Below are 15,284 nucleotides of genomic sequence, written 5' to 3'. Positions count from 1 at the left end.
CCTCTGGGAGCAGTTCTTCCCAAGCCCACTCCAAAGGAGATGGTTCCTATCAAAATTCATGTTCAGCTTTTTTTTTTCTGGGGCTTGAGAGAGCCAAGGCACATACCTGGGTTCAAGTGGCCGGACTGGAAATGTGTCAGCTGTTTTATTGTTGATACAGAAGTATTGTCTGAAGCTGAGCTTTCAGGGGCCTGATGGGAGGCAGTGTTGGAGTAAGTCTTTTTTTTGTTTTTAGGGTGGGTTGTTTTGGGGGTTTGGTGTTTTTTTGTTTTTTTTTTTGCATATGTGTGATTTTTATATCCTGTTATTTATGTCCAGGACTAAAACTTGGTTTGTTTTCCCACCCCCTTCCACCACCAGCCCCCATTAATGTGAAACTGGGGCAGGGATCTTAGTAAGATAATGAGTTGAGGTGTTGTTATTTTTACGTTGGCATGAAATTTTTCTCACATGAACAACTGCATCTGAGTACCAGTTAATGCATAAATTTGCTTAATGTGGGAAGGATGCCAAGTGTTTGGAATGAAGTTTTGAATGGGGAAAAGAATGTTAAACTGAAGGTCTTCTTCCTGAAGGTTTCCCAGCCTTCTTGTAGCTATAGGTTTCAAGCTGCCTCTTTTTCTTGTTGTTTGCAATGCTGGAGATCCAGGCTGTAGAGGAGAGGAGGGAATTTTCATGTGAATACATCAGCACCTGTCTCGTCATCAGAAACACACTGCAGTAATAATGCAGGTGTCCCTGCAGCAGAAACCCTGTTGGTGCCAGTGCTGAGGACAGTGTTATGCCATTTCAGCAGCACGGACTGCTGCTCCTCTCTCTCTCACCCTTCTCCCCTCCTCCCCGTTTTTATCTTTTTTTAGCAGCAGCAGACAAATGGAGTGTAAAGTTGATGAAATAAAAAAGGCACCGAGACGTTCCAGCTGCTGGACTTCAGGTTTCTGCTGAACGAGGCACTTAGGTTTTGGGGAGGGTCATTGCAAGTTGGAAAGACAACAAATCTGATGAGGCATCCCAGATAACTGGAACCAGTCCTCGCTGTACTGGGAAGGAACGCTGCCCTGAGGCTTGGTGTCTGCAGTGGCTCTGCTGCTTTAGTAGCTGGGAAGGGCAAGGCAGAATTGCACAGCTCGTTCCTGTTTCAAAATAGATTTGAAGGAAAAAAACCAAAACACCGAAAATGCAAAGCTGAAATTGAGTAGGCAAAATAATCTGCTTCACTTGGCTTTAGTGTATGCTTTCCCCTTCAGTAACCAGGAAGCTGATCTTTATCTAACAAAAATGGTGTCTTGTGTAAATAGCCTGTGCACTGCTTTCGGGCTGTGTCGTGTCAGTGGGGTGGCTGTGACATTCGGGTTTGTCCCCAGAAATGGCAAGCAGTGTCAGAGGCTTGTCTTCAGTCAAGTTTTGAATGGAATTATCAATATAATACTTTATTAATGCTGTGAAGATCTACGTCTTAAAATGGCTTGAAATCTTTGTTGACTAAGAGGTAATTTTCACCTGAAAACATGTAGCCTTAGGTGAAAAGGCAGGCATACACTTTGCCTTAATATTTAGCTTGATACTGTCAAAATCTGTTCCCACTGTTTCATTTCATATGGAAGTAGAATGCCTTGTCTGGTGTTCCAGATCAGTTATTTTTTCCAGTAAGCTGACTTTCAACTGAGGTGGGCTGATGGTTTTTGAAATGGTAAATGGTGATAGTCTGCAGGCTAAAAGTAGTGGGGTAAGAGAGAGCAGGCATGAAGTTCTTGTTGTAGTATGGGATGTGTGAGGAGCTGAAAAAATTTCCAAACCTTTCTTAAACTGAGATGACAAAAAATGAACAAAAAATACAGTTCCTGTGCAGTGTATGGGTGTTATGAAGTACCTTTGAAAGGAGGTACTTATTCCATAGCAAGTGTTTTGTCTGTCTTTATTCCAAATGATTTTTTGACACTTAAATTGAAAGCTGCATATTAAGCCTTTGATAGCCCATTAAGGTTTAAAACAAGCTGGAATTATCGTAATTTGCAGAGGGGTTTTGGGTTGCCTATTTGTATGCTAGGCTTTGGATGTGAAAAAACCTGGTGCTTGAAATGCTTGGCCCAGTTTGCCACATTCCAAATATATCAGCTCCTTGTTTTGATTCACTCTTGCCTCAGGAATCCATTGATGCACATTGCATGTTCAGGTAGAAGATATTAAAAACACCTCACTGTGTCTTGTAGTGAAAAGTAACTTACTGGTTATTAGTCTGAGTTGGGCTTTGTCCTTGCACTGGAAATGTTGGCTTATTTCCTCTTGTGCATTCTATTGGCAAGGTAATGGTAGGAAAGGTGCTATCTCTGTGTTTTACAGACTCTGAAGGGCATGTCGATGAAGTGAGCAGTGGAAAATATTTTATTTTAAAGAAATACTTACAGAAGTTGCATGAAAACAGAGTTAATTTATCTCTTTTTTTTTTTCCTTTGGTGCAGTGTCTTTCAGCAACTTGGAAGAATTTCACAGTAATCCCCAAAGTAATCCCCAAAGTAGGAAGCAGTCAGCAGCCAAAAAATACTTGGGGACCACTTTTCATACAAGAACAGACAGAAGAAAATCCTGATCCCAGACTTGGGGGGAGTTTATGGGCTTGAAGGTTTGTGGGTGTGCTAGTCTGGTGCCCAGTCCTGCCCAGCCAGCTGGTGAGATGGAAGTGCTGTAGGTCCAGCTCTAAATCAGTAAATGACATTAGCTGTAGAAACAATCTGTTTGTCTTAGTGAGATGAAGGGCAGGGACAGAAATAATTAGCTCTCTGCCATTGGAGGTGTGAGAGCTAAAAGTGTCTGGAGGGAAAGCTGAGATTATCTGGGTAGGAGCTGCTAGGGCACCAGGGGAGGGTGGTGCGGCTCTGGGTCAGGCTCTGCTGTTTACATGTGGAGTTCCTCCTGGAAACTGGGATTAAAACTGCTGTTTGAGAGTCATTTTTAGCTAAAAGCTGAGGGATCTGAAGCTTCCTTGCTCTTCAAGCTGGTAACTGGTGTGTGCAGTGGGACTTGGGTTCGGTAAGTGACCTGGTGATGGTTATCATTGCCCTCTGAAGGTGGCTTTGCAATACCTGACAGACTTGCACATCCTGGTTAAATTTCATGTTCTCTTTAAAAACCTTTGCTGCTCTCCAAAAATTTGGGAGCTGGGAAAAATCAACAGCTACAGTGCTGGCAAATAGGCAGTGAGTCCCTCAGTAAGACAGAGTTCAAAAGGAAAGGCAGGTGAGGTCTCCAAGGAGGTGACACGTGGCAATAGCCACTCGCTGCCCCGTGTGTCCTGGGTGCTTTGGAGGGGCTTTCTACCAGGGCTTGCTTCTCATAGGATGTGTTTGGCACCCTTTGGGTATCAAACACCAAAGGTCCAAGTGCCAAGGTAAAAATGCAGCAGATTCTAAATTCGTGATAGGTGCCTAATGAGAGGCAGAAGTCATGGGAGTCATTGACAAAAGCTGAGGAAGAAAATCTGCTGTTGGGCTGTTGGCCCAGAAGATAGGGGCCAGTCCCAAAAATAGGGAAAAACAACCTGTGGAGAACATGTTTTGTCATGAAAGGTGTTTTATTTGGGTCTTGTAAAATACCTGCCTGGGCTAGTGTGGTTCATCCAAACCAGCTTTCAGATGCTGTTGTTTATGGAGCTTAAAAATGCTGAAGTTTAGAAGAGTTTCATCCTGTGCTGGTTAATGAGCAGAGCACCCCTTGCTGCTTCACAGCCCTGGGACTTGTCACCTGCAGTCTCCCCGCTAGACACTTCAGCTGGATTCCACTGTTTGCTTGATGCTTTTTTAGGAAGTGTTTACTACCTTTTTTTGAGCATGTCTTCATGTAAGGCTTCAAGATGAAGAAATGTTACATGGTCTTACTATAAACAGACAGCTAAAAGACAGCAAGGAACTTGCCTGCTTTCAGGAAGATGTTTGGCCAAGGGTGCTGTTTGTGTTTTCAGGAGCAAGTGTTGGGGCTGGGTTGGTGACACTGCCTAAATGACCCATGAGATAAAGCAGCTCTGCTTTATCTGAGTGGCTGCTTTCAGGTGGCACCTGTTGCAGGAATTAATGTGATGTTGGTTCCCATAACTTACATGGGTCGTGAGGTCTTGAGTGTTTGCTCTGTTAATTTCTGAGTAACTGGTGGAAAGCAGTAATACGAATCCTGTGCATGCAGGATGGCCCTAAAGAGGAGATTTGAGAATGGAGTCAGCAAAATGGGCTCTTGAATTCAGGTGGAGGACCCAAGACAAGAAGGGGAAAATAGCTTCTTACAGCCTTCATGGCTCTTTGTTGGCCTTAGAGTGTTTGAAGAAAAACTGTAAACCAGTGATAAACAAATCCTGGAGATGCTCTGTAAATTAATGACCAGAGCTATTCATGGCAGCTCTGTACTGATTAGATGGATAAATAATGGCCTTTTGTCATTCTGCAGCAAGGGCTTTAGTAGGTGGTGGATGCTGGAAACCCACTCTTTTCTACCATTGTTCATAAATGAAATTTTAAGTAGTTGCTTTGAGTGTTCTCTACTCTTGCTGAAGTTTGCCAATCATTAAGCTCTCTGCTTATGCTTTGTGGGTGACTGTGTTGGTGTCAAGTGTAGTTACAACTTTCATGCATGAAAGGAGGGAGCTCAGACATTAAACCAAGTGACATTTTCAAGGTGCCAGAGTCACCAGCATAACAAAAAGGCTTAGCTCTTGGGTTCTTTGATTTCCTGGCATCAAGCAAGTGTAGAGCTCCTTATCAGTGAAGTTGTGCAGTATCATCAGGTGAAGCTTGTTGTGGTCAGATGTGTACTACTGCTTTTTATGGTTTTATGTGTATGGAGAGTTTTCATACTACGTTGCCAATATTTGCCAGGTCCTTCTGCTGAGGGTTAGATTACAGTTGCTTGGAATTTACGTTTGTTAATTTAGGTATTGTGTGCAAATTTTAATCATGAACAGACTTGACTATCTTGATACCTGAGTTGATGATGTGATTCTAGAGGAGCTGTTTTGTGCCAAGTACTGGATTTCTGTCTCTTCAGTGTAGAAGATGTGAAGAAACAGCTATAGATGTACATATTCCTTCCTTCCTCCATCCCTGGCTTGACAGAAAATTAGGAAGATACTAATCTGTGTTGGGCTTGGGAGACACTGGGACAGAGATCTGCAGGCCTAGTGAAGAGGAAATGTCCCCTACTTGTTATGGAAAAGACACAAACAGATCACTGCAAGGTTGAAAGAGGAAAGAAAGAAGAGGTGGGGTTTTGAGACTGCATTTCAGAAGACAGAAAATAAAACATGTAGGGGTATGTGTGGTGTGTGGGTGGGTGGGTGGGTGGTGTGTGTGTGTGTGTGTGTGTGTGTGTGTGTGTGTGTGTGTACCCACAGCTCGTTCTGTGAGAGCCTGGGAGCAGGCGCTCAAGGAGGACAAAAAAGGTCCCTGAGGGTGCAGAACCCAGCTTGATGTTGGGCCTTGGGAGCTAGGGAAGAACTTGTCTGTCTGATAGGAGGTGATAAAAGCATGTAGCATTGAAAAGTGAAGTTTAGTCTGGTATTGCAGTACTTGGAAAGTGTAGAGCTACTGTTCTGCCTAGAAAAACAGGACTGGGAACGTATGCTAAAGTACTTGCAGCATGAAATTTCCTTGAGGTTTGGATTTGCATACATGTTGACACCCTGCTTTTCTAAGCCGTGTAAAAATGTGTCTCTACAGTTGTATTCAGTGCATCAAATCTGTAGGCTGTTCTGTTTGAGAGTGGTCAGAACTTGGGAATTTTCTACTAGCGTCCCTTTTTGCTTGTAGGAGCATCAGATACACTAGAAGTGATACCAGGCAAAGTAAACTTGGGAAAGTACAGAACGTGATATTTTTTATTGCAGGATGAGAGAGGAGGAGAAGTCTTGTAAAAGGCCTTCTGTTGGGAACTGTCTGAACAATTGGATTATGTCAGAGTATTGTTTGATTGGAGAAGTACTGACTGAGAACCCAGATGAAATATTCTGATATGTGAGGTGGAGCGTTTGTGTACTATTCTACACGGTTTTTTGGTTCAGGGAAATAAAATACATCTGAAGACCATTAAAGGAAATGTCTGTTTACTTGGCCTGGTAAATGGAAACGCTTTGTCTTGGGTTTGTAGCTTCTGTAGAAAAGGCAGTATGTTCTGAGAAAGGAAAATGGAATTTTCACTTCTAGCAAAATACAGATTTATTCACTGCTGTCAGACTCTGTGTCTGTTCTCACCTCAGCCTCAGTGTATTCTGTGTCCTGGTGGATGGACTGGAAGGAGGAGGCTGCAGGTCCAGTGAAACTGCTGAGCTGAAGGCAGCTGGGAGAGGATGGAAGAGGGTAATTGGAAGCTTGATGAAGTTTTGGGAGGTGTAGGTTGAAGATGTATCTCTGCTACCTTAGAAAAGGAAAAGCAGCTATATTTAACCTCCTAAAATAGCCTGAATTTGCTACTTAATGTCAGTTTCCTGATGTTCCTCTGCAGTGGTTTAAATGATGACAGTACCTAATGTAAACATTTTCAAAACTTCATTTGAAAATGTTTTCTCCTGACAGCTTGTGGTTGTTTGGTGGTGTGTTGTTTGTAGGTGGATTGCTTTTCTTCTCCCCATTCTCCTTGTGTTAGACTTTGCTTTTTATTCATACTATGCTCATGTCCTTAGTTGGAAGGAAAGTAGAAGAGTTTTCCATTTGGAACTTAAACTGCATAAACGACCTCATTTGAGGGGAGAGGATGTGAGTGGGGAGAGATGTTTTCCTAGTTTGACTTTTTGCTTAGCAAATATTTCATAGTGTTAGGAAGAGCCATGACCAGCTGCTAAATATCTCACTTGGATGAGGGTTTTGGGTTTTTTTTTCAGTTAGTCTAAGTGGTGGGGATTTTGCATGAGTTGGGTGAGCCAAGAATCCTTCCCACTGCTCAGTAGTTTGCCTTTCCTGTGGTGAAATCTGTTCCTTGGCTCCTGAGCAGGGAGCAGCTCCTTTCTCTTGCTGCTTTGCTGCAGCAGCCTTCGTCCTCTGGAAGAAAACAAATGACAAGTCCTCAGCTGAACCAAACCGGGTGCACCCAGGGCTGGGGGTGCACAGAGCTGCTTGGCAGCTGCAAGCAGAGGACCCTGGGCAGGCAGGAGTGAGCTGCTCCTTAGGACTGGGCAGGAAACCAGGAGTTGCCTTCACCAGTTTGCCAGACAGGAGAGCTGCTGGCTGTGTGAATGTCACTGGGAAAAAGGAATGGTGAGGAGCAACGTGGGATCCTGCAGGACTGTCCTGTTGGCAGCAGTTGGGAATCATCCCCTTCAGCTTGCTGTGCCCCCAGCTCTGAAGGAGGGCAAAGAGGCTTCAAAGGAGTGGAAGGAGGGTGCAAAGATGCCCTTGAGATGTGTAATTGTGTGTTGACAAAAGGTGTCTGACAGGAGGTTCTGTTTCTCAGTGGTACCATTCAGTGGATGATAAATTCAGGTTATTTTGGGAGTAGGCCTCAGCTTACCTTTCTAAACAAGCAAAGTCTTTAGACTCCAGCATTAGATTTTAGTGCCTTATCCTTGTAAGTTCTGAGCTGGAGGCAGGGTGCAGAAAGAAATGTTGTGGGCTCTTCACTTGAGACAAGAAAGTGAATGGGAGGGTGGAAGGAGGAGACCTTTCAGGAGTCCTGAGATGACCTGGTCACTCCTCTGGTTTGTCTGCCCACTTTGATTCCTGGGGCATTTATCTGCAGGAATCTGAACTTGTGATACTCATGAGGCTTCTTTTAAACTTTGGAGACACACATGAATCTTAAGAATAAAATAAGTTGTATTTCTGCCTTGGTAGACTGTATTCCATGTGGAAATAGGTTACTGCTGTTTCAGCAGACAGTGGCTGCTTTCATCCAAAGATGATTGAAGTTTTTAATCATATTGTAGGGGTGGCTAGCACATGGGGTTTGTATGACAGGCTTGTATTTAGATTGATTTTTATTTAGGATTGGGGTTTTATTGTTTTTAGTTTTTATTGTTTTTAGTTTTGAGTTTTGAAGCTGTTGGGCTTTGTATGAGGGTGATTAAATGTGGTCTTTATAATCTGGTAAATTAATAAACGTAGAGGTGTGTTCATGGAACTGCTAGAGTGTCTTGCCTAAACTACTCAACCCTGTCCTTATCCTAAAACACAAATGGATACTGATCTCTTCCATAATTTCTGTGTTTCACAACCAAAAGAAATGGGGAGTACAGGAAAGAAGGATCTTCAGAAGAATTTGTGCCACTCAGCATCTGTTTCTGAAAAGGCAGATATAGTGGGTTGCGTGTTCTGTACTGTTTGAAATAAATGTTATCTTGAGACAGATGCTGTGAAACTCTTGTGTGTTGTGAGTTGGTTCTCTCTGGAAGTTGTTGCTGATCCTTCTGGGTTTATTTTAATGTTGGATTAGAAGGCATCAGACTTGAAGGAAGTAAAGATAGCTGAGGGAATTCTTCTGCAAGTCAGAAGAAAATAGTTCACACTTAAGCAGTGATTAAACTAAACAGTGATTTTTCTGGTTTTGTGTGCTAGGAGAGTTAAATGCCATTTGAGGGTAGGTGACTTAGGTTACTGGATTGTGTGAAATAAAATCTATTTTTTGTATTTATCTTTAATGCTCTGAATAGGAAATTAACCACCCAAACCAACAGCTTGTGTAGAAACCCATTCTGTCTACTACCTTTAGGCCTTCTGGAATGATACCTATTTTGTCACTTTTCCTTCTGTATCTTAAGTTTGACTTGAAAACTGTGTAGTGTGGAGATGTGAAGTCAAGCTCAAATTATCCCAGTATGTCACAGAGCAAATGGGTAAGGTGACAAAAGGTACATTCTTTTATGTCTCATTTTGGATCCTCTCATTGCTTCCATGGGTGGAAGACAAAGTAACAAAGTATTTAAAAAGCAATTGCTTAGGAAAACTAAAAATGTGGGGGGGTTGTTTTCTAGGTATATTTTGGTCAGTTTTGTGTCATTCTTAAACCATACCTGTTATTTTTCAGGTGGAATCGTTTATCTTGGATCAGGATGATCTCGAAAACCCCATGTTGGAAACAGCTTCTAAATTGCTTTTGTCAAGTACTGCTGATGGTGCTGACCTGAGAACAGTAGATCCAGAAACCCAGGCAAGATTAGAAGCTTTACTTGAAGCTGCAGGTAAGTACTCGTGTCCCGTACGGGTTTAACCCCAGAGCCCTAACACATGAAGACCACACTGGAACTGCTTGCATAAGGCTAATCCATATGAGTGTGAGAGAGATGCAGAATGTAAGGCAGTGTGAGCTTGGCAAGGTTGTGTGAGTCACTGAAGAGCAAGAAGTTTATTAAAGCTTTCCAAATTTTGGGAAATCAGAGTTTTATTGGAAGGCTGTGATTCTGATCAGGTCCCCCCAGCGTTGGATTTCTGAAACGCGGAGTCAAAGTGACACCTGACCTTGCCTTGCAGCCTGGTGTCAAAAACCAGATTGCTCAAGAAGGCTTTTCTTCTGTTACAATTCCTGTCTGAAAAGCTTTTTCTAGTTGCTTATACGAAGCAGTGGCCAGCGACTGAAAGCTAAGAGGGTTTCTGGGCGGGAGGGGTCCTTAATCCTCCGCATCTCCAAACGCGCGGAACCCTTCTGCCGACAGCTGTCACTGCCTTAATTGCAATTTCTCCCTTGTCTCCTTTCCTGGCACCCGTCCCCACCCGTGGCACGTGGGCACGGAAGGAATAGGTAAGCTGTCCACAGCTGATGGCAAAGCCTTCGCAGACCCCGAGGTGCTTCGCAGGCTGACTTCCTCGGTCAGCTGCGCGTTGGATGAAGCTGCCGCTGCGCTGACGCGGATGAGAGCGGAGAGCACAGCAAATGCAGGGCAGACGGACAAGTAAGGCACCCCCCTCTCTGCTTCCCCGGGGGGCTTTTCCAGGAGGGTTGCTACTTTTAGAAGCAGTTGTACTTGTTGTATCAGTTCTGATTACAGGATGGTGAAACTCTTTACTCCAGTGGAATTAGTGCCAAGCTATCAACCTGTGGTTCTCCTGCGAAGCGTTCCTGGACTGTCAGGTCTTGCAGTGGGAAGTGAAGCTGTTCAGTACTCCTCAGAATTCAGAAATCTCACTCACCATTTAGCTTGACCAACTATAAACACAAAATTTCTAAGCTCTTAGAACTGTACCAAAAAATATCAGATTTTGAAAAGGGTCAGTCCATGAAAATAACTTGGGGACCAGCAAAAACCCCTTAATCTCTTGTTTTAGAGAACTTTAGCTGGCCTTTCTAATGGAGGAGAGAAAACAGTTGAGGGCCTGGAGTCTCCATGGTGGTCAGCAGCTTTCTGGTATTGTGTGGGACCTTGGGGAGCCATGCCAGAGTCACTGCTTTTAACTGGACTTTCTGGTTTAGTGTTTTTTTGTCTTGCTTGGATGTTTGAGGCAGAAAAGTTTCCTCCCTAGGCCGTCATGAAGCTTCAGTCCAACAGAAACATAGTGCCAGTAGGAAGCAGCAGGTGCTGCTGTGCTGGTTGGCAGTTTGCTTCTTGTACACTGAGCAACTCCAAAGAAACCTGTCCTGGTATGTTGATGGGACATTAGAAGAAGAGCAGAATAGTATGGGGTCATCTGCATCCCTCCCTGCCCCCAGCTCTCTTCTTGTGCACAGTGGCTGTTGTGTAAGTTGTTGGTGGGACAGAGGATATAGGAAGCAAAAATAAATGTAGGGAATGCAATGAACAGATAATACTGGAGAAATAACTCTCTATATGTGCCTGGGGTCCTGGTTGCAGTATACAGGTATAAGTCCTTGCTATACAAATTATACAAATTCCCACATTTACATCTTGAGTATTTTAAATTGCTCATATTTCCATTGAGTTACGTGGCTTGCAGAAATTTTCTGCCACCTACCTTATGTTTTCATTCCCTTTTGAGTTAGTTCTGTGTTGATGGGATTCCCTGAATGGAGAAGGCCAGTGGGTCAGGTGAGGTCAGTGGCCTTGGATTTATCATTATTGATCCATTTCTTTGAAGCACAATAGAGAAATATGTCAGACTTGGAATTTTTGTTCTCACAGATCTATGAACCATTTTGGATTGCAGACAATGTAGACAGAAGACAGAATCAGAGGGATTGGAAATAGGCTTTGGGTAGACTTTCTTTTTGACTGAAACAGAATTGGAATGATAGAAGTGAAGAACTTGGAGAGAAACATGAGAACTACAAATAGTCTGACTTAGGGCTTACTAAACCAGGAGAATTTTATAGTTTTTTGCTTGGTTGAGTTAGGCCCACAGCTGAAATACCAGATTGCATTACAAAATTCTGGGGATTTCAGCACACGACACAGGGGAAGTGATTAATTTTCTTACAGGACAAGAGTGATGCAAGTGGTTTTAGCTTCATTACAGTGCTGAACAAAACTTAGTGTTCCTCAGGTGGACAGGTGATTTCAGTGTCCTCTGGGCCTGGAACAGAAGAGAATGACTGCAACTCTGAGCAGTGGTTGCTGATTTGGAAAGGAATACTCATGGTGTTGTACTTACCATGATTTCATCAGTTCTCCTTTTCTTTGACCCATAGTTTAGAAAATGAGTGGGACAGACCCTGTGTTTTCAAACTGGAACTACAAAGCAGAAATAGGCTGAGACCCTGTATTATGGCATATTATGGCATAATTAGTAGTATAAACCAACAGAGATTTGTTAGCAGTGCTATTGATTAGCTTTTCAGAAGGGAAAATTACTCTTTGTATCTCAGATTCTTTAATGGTTACCAAAAAAAAAGGTTTTGTGCTTCTACAGGGCATAACATCATGCTCCATACTTAGGGCTCAGGCAGTAAATCAAGTCCTTGGTCATGTCTTCTCTTACTTTATGTCCTGCTTCAGTCATACTTAATGCAGAATTTGGTAACCCCAGTGACCATCCTGCAGGTACTCCTGTAAACCTCTGTTCAGAATAACTCCTGGGGTGGTTGAGTGTGCACGTTACTCTGTTTCCAGAGAACTTACATGGACACTCTGGAGTGTAGAAACAGCACCTCATTTTCATTAGGAGCTGGCACTCTTTTTTCAGGTTGTGTTTTTCTCTTTTTGTTGACTGGATCCCTGTGGTGTGCTGGGTGTTTCACCTGCAGGCAGAGGCAGTGTTTCAGGCATAGTCCTCTCTGACTGGTGACTGCTTTGTGTCTGACAGCCGCAGCTTGGCCGAGGCCTGTTCAGAAGGAGATGTAAATGCTGTGAGGAAGTTGCTGATTGAGGGACGGAGTGTGAACGAGCACACAGAAGAAGGGGAGAGCCTCCTTTGCTTGGCCTGCTCAGCAGGATATTATGAGCTTGCACAGGTTGGTTTCCTGAGTGTTTTAGTATGTGTGTATTGTACAGAAAAAACCTGAGTGTTGAATGACTGCATTGTGGTGTGGGGTACCTGGAAGGTGGTGTTAAGGTGGTGGGAGATGGCAGTTACCTGGCAAATGGAGACTGAGATGTGGACTGAATGTTGCTGATGCATTCTTTTTGCTCCCTTTCTCTGTGTTTCTGACACAAAACTGTGTGTTGGGGAAGGTGGGAGCTTTGTGTAGTGTTTCAACCGTCTCGATGTGCTGGTTTGTCACTTGCCAGTGCTGTTGATCACCCTTCTGTTGGCAGGTTCTTCTGGCAATGCATGCTAATGTAGAGGACCGTGGGATTAAGGGAGACATAACACCTTTAATGGCTGCTGCTAATGGTGGACATGTCAAAATTGTCAAGTTGCTGCTAGCTCATGGTGCTGATGTGAACGCACAGTCATCAACAGGTAAAGAAGTCTGGTGGAGTTTTTTTGATAGCAACTGAAAAGCTGAGGTGTGCAGCACCTGGGAGTTTGGGGAGGGATGTCTCAGGCAAGCAACACAGAGTGCTTCCTTATCTTTTTGCTATACAGCTTCTGCTTTGATTTTAAAGAAGCTAAAAAATATTTTTGTAAATACAAATATGAGAAAACTGGGTCTGTTCAGCCTTGAGAAGAGAAGGCTCAGGGGAGACCTCATTGTGATGTTCCAGAACTTAAAGGGGGCTACAAATCAGCTGGAGACTCCCTGTTCACAAGGAGTCACCTGGACTGGACAAGGGGCAATGGGCACAAGGTGCTTCTGGGAAGATTCTGGTTGAACACAAGAAGGAAATTTTTCCCCATGAGGACAGTCAGACCTTGGAATGGTCTCCCAGGGGAAGTGGTGAATTCCCCCACTCCAGAAAGTTTGAAGTCTCAGCTAAGTGGGGTGTTGAGAGATCTCAGATAAACAATAATATTAAAAGGGTTGGACCAGGTGATCCTTGAGCTCCCTTCCAACCTGGCACTCCGTGTCCCTAATCAATTAAGGTGTGTGAGATCAATTAGTACCTGGAAGAAGCTTGCATATATCAAATCTGTTGCACAGGTAAAGCATGGTTTGAGAGGCTGGTGTGTAAATAGAAAATTATTTGGTGACAGGGGTAAAAGCCAAGGGAAAACAGTAAACATAAGAAAGTGCCCCCCTGGTTTTTTGGATGGAGGCTGGGATTAGGCAGGCTAGGAACAGGGAGAGATCTGCAGTCAGTCAGTCAGCACTGAGCTGCTATGTGCAGTTACTTGTTTATTGTTCCCCCCTCCCCATGGTTCTTGGTCTCTAGCCTGAAAACCCCCTGTTGCATAAGGTAACCAGGCAAAAGGGATGAAGTGGAGCATAAGCTGCAGTCCCCAGTGTGGGAACACTACCACATCCTGTTTTCAAACCTTTTTCTCATCCTCATGTAGGCAATACAGCCCTTACCTACGCCTGTGCTGGAGGCTACGTGGATGTTGTGAAAGTCCTGCTGGAAGCAGGTGCTAGCATTGAGGACCACAACGAGAATGGCCACACTCCCCTGATGGAAGCAGGCAGTGCTGGGCACGTGGAGGTGGCCCGGGTGCTGCTGCAGAACGGGGCAGGCATCAACACCCACTCCAACGAGTTCAAGGAGAGCGCGCTGACGCTGGCCTGCTACAAAGGTGCAGTGCTCACACCCTGCTTGCTCCTGGTGTAAGCAGTGGGGGGGTGGCACAGGTGTGGGAAGGCTTTATTTATTCCCTCGTGCTGTCCAGGACAAAGTGGGTGCCTGGGATACCAGGTAGCGTGTATGTGACAGGATGGCAGGTATGGAGAGGCAAGTATTGAGATACACAATGTGTATCTGGGCCTTTATAATGCTTCAAAAGGTTTTTCTTTTCTCTCAAGTGAATTATGCAGTGAGGAAATACTTAATCATAGAGAATGGTAAACTTCCAGTCATGTAACTACACTTTGCAAGAGGCATCTGCTTAGATACAGAGATTATTTAAATTTAGCACTTGGAAAACACACAGGACCTGGGGCCTTGCCTTGTAGGTGTCAGTGCTTAGGCAACAGGCCTTGCTTGCCTCCCTTGGAGTGTTAGGCAGCTATCTTGCATCAGCCAAGCAAGGGATGAAGAAGTTTAACTGAGGGGCCAGATGTGTTCACACAGAGGAGCAGTTGCTGTGATCATCACTTAGGATATTTTTCATTAGAGCTGTTGAAGTGCTGACATCACAGAGTAGTTGCTGTCAGAAGCAGAGGTAGAAGATGGTCTTAGTATTTCATTTATTTTTCTTCCACCTGCCTTGCTGAATTCTTGGTTTGGTGTTGCTGAATGCTTTCTTAAGCCATGGTCATTTTCCTTTGTGGTGGCTGTCAAAGCAGAGGTCTTTGAAAGAGGGGAGTGGGACCCCATAACATTCCCTGAGAATATGTGCTTGTGTTCTGACTCCTGAATTGAGGTTGGAAAGCAGGGGTGGAAAAAAACCTGTACTTGATGAGTTGTTCACTGTGATACATGGGTCAGAAGTGAAGATATTCAGGCTTTTGGTTTTTGCATTCTTACCTGTCAAATATTTCCTCCTTCCAGGCCATCTGGAAATGGTGAGATTTCTGCTGGAAGCTGGTGCAGACCAGGAGCACAAGACAGATGAAATGCACACTGCTCTCATGGAGGCTTGCATGGTAAGAGATGCATCAGCACTGAGCCATTTGTACTCTCTTTTCATTTAACTGCAAATTTAGTAAATACTGGTAATTTATGTGAACAGAACCCTTTGGGGTTTTGTCCTGTGTAAGTTTGCAGGCTTCTGGGTAAGCAACTTTCAGTTTATGACTGGAAAATCCTACAGGAATCTCCAAATTAAATAGCTTGAAGTGATTTTAACAGCTCTGAGATACAAAATGTGTGGTAAATGTAGGCAGTGAATATGGTCATGGCCTGGCTACTTGGAGGCATTTAGCATAGCTCTGACAAATCCCAGGAG

General features: G+C 43.9%; 1 protein-coding gene across 5 annotated transcripts in view; it reads left to right on the top strand.

Moving 5' to 3' along the window:
* ANKRD17 (ankyrin repeat domain 17) overlaps nt 1–15,284 on the top strand; it is an 80,916-nt gene that overhangs the window by 27,892 nt on the left and 37,740 nt on the right. For all 5 annotated transcript variants that reach the window (XM_071744180.1, XM_071744179.1, XM_071744177.1 and 2 more), the window contains exons 2-7: nt 8,995–9,148; nt 9,700–9,856; nt 12,162–12,309; nt 12,614–12,761; nt 13,740–13,973; nt 14,888–14,982. In XM_071744180.1, coding sequence (XP_071600281.1) covers nt 8,995–9,148; nt 9,700–9,856; nt 12,162–12,309; nt 12,614–12,761; nt 13,740–13,973; nt 14,888–14,982 — 936 coding nt within the window. The remainder of the gene's footprint in view (nt 1–8,994; nt 9,149–9,699; nt 9,857–12,161; nt 12,310–12,613; nt 12,762–13,739; nt 13,974–14,887; nt 14,983–15,284) is intronic.

Source organism: Heliangelus exortis, chromosome 4 (genome assembly GCF_036169615.1).
Source record: "Heliangelus exortis chromosome 4, bHelExo1.hap1, whole genome shotgun sequence".
In the NCBI taxonomy this organism is placed as follows: Eukaryota; Metazoa; Chordata; class Aves; order Apodiformes; family Trochilidae; genus Heliangelus; species Heliangelus exortis.
The sequence above is the reverse complement of the archived record's forward strand: the minus strand, read 5'-3'. Positions and strand labels throughout refer to the sequence as shown.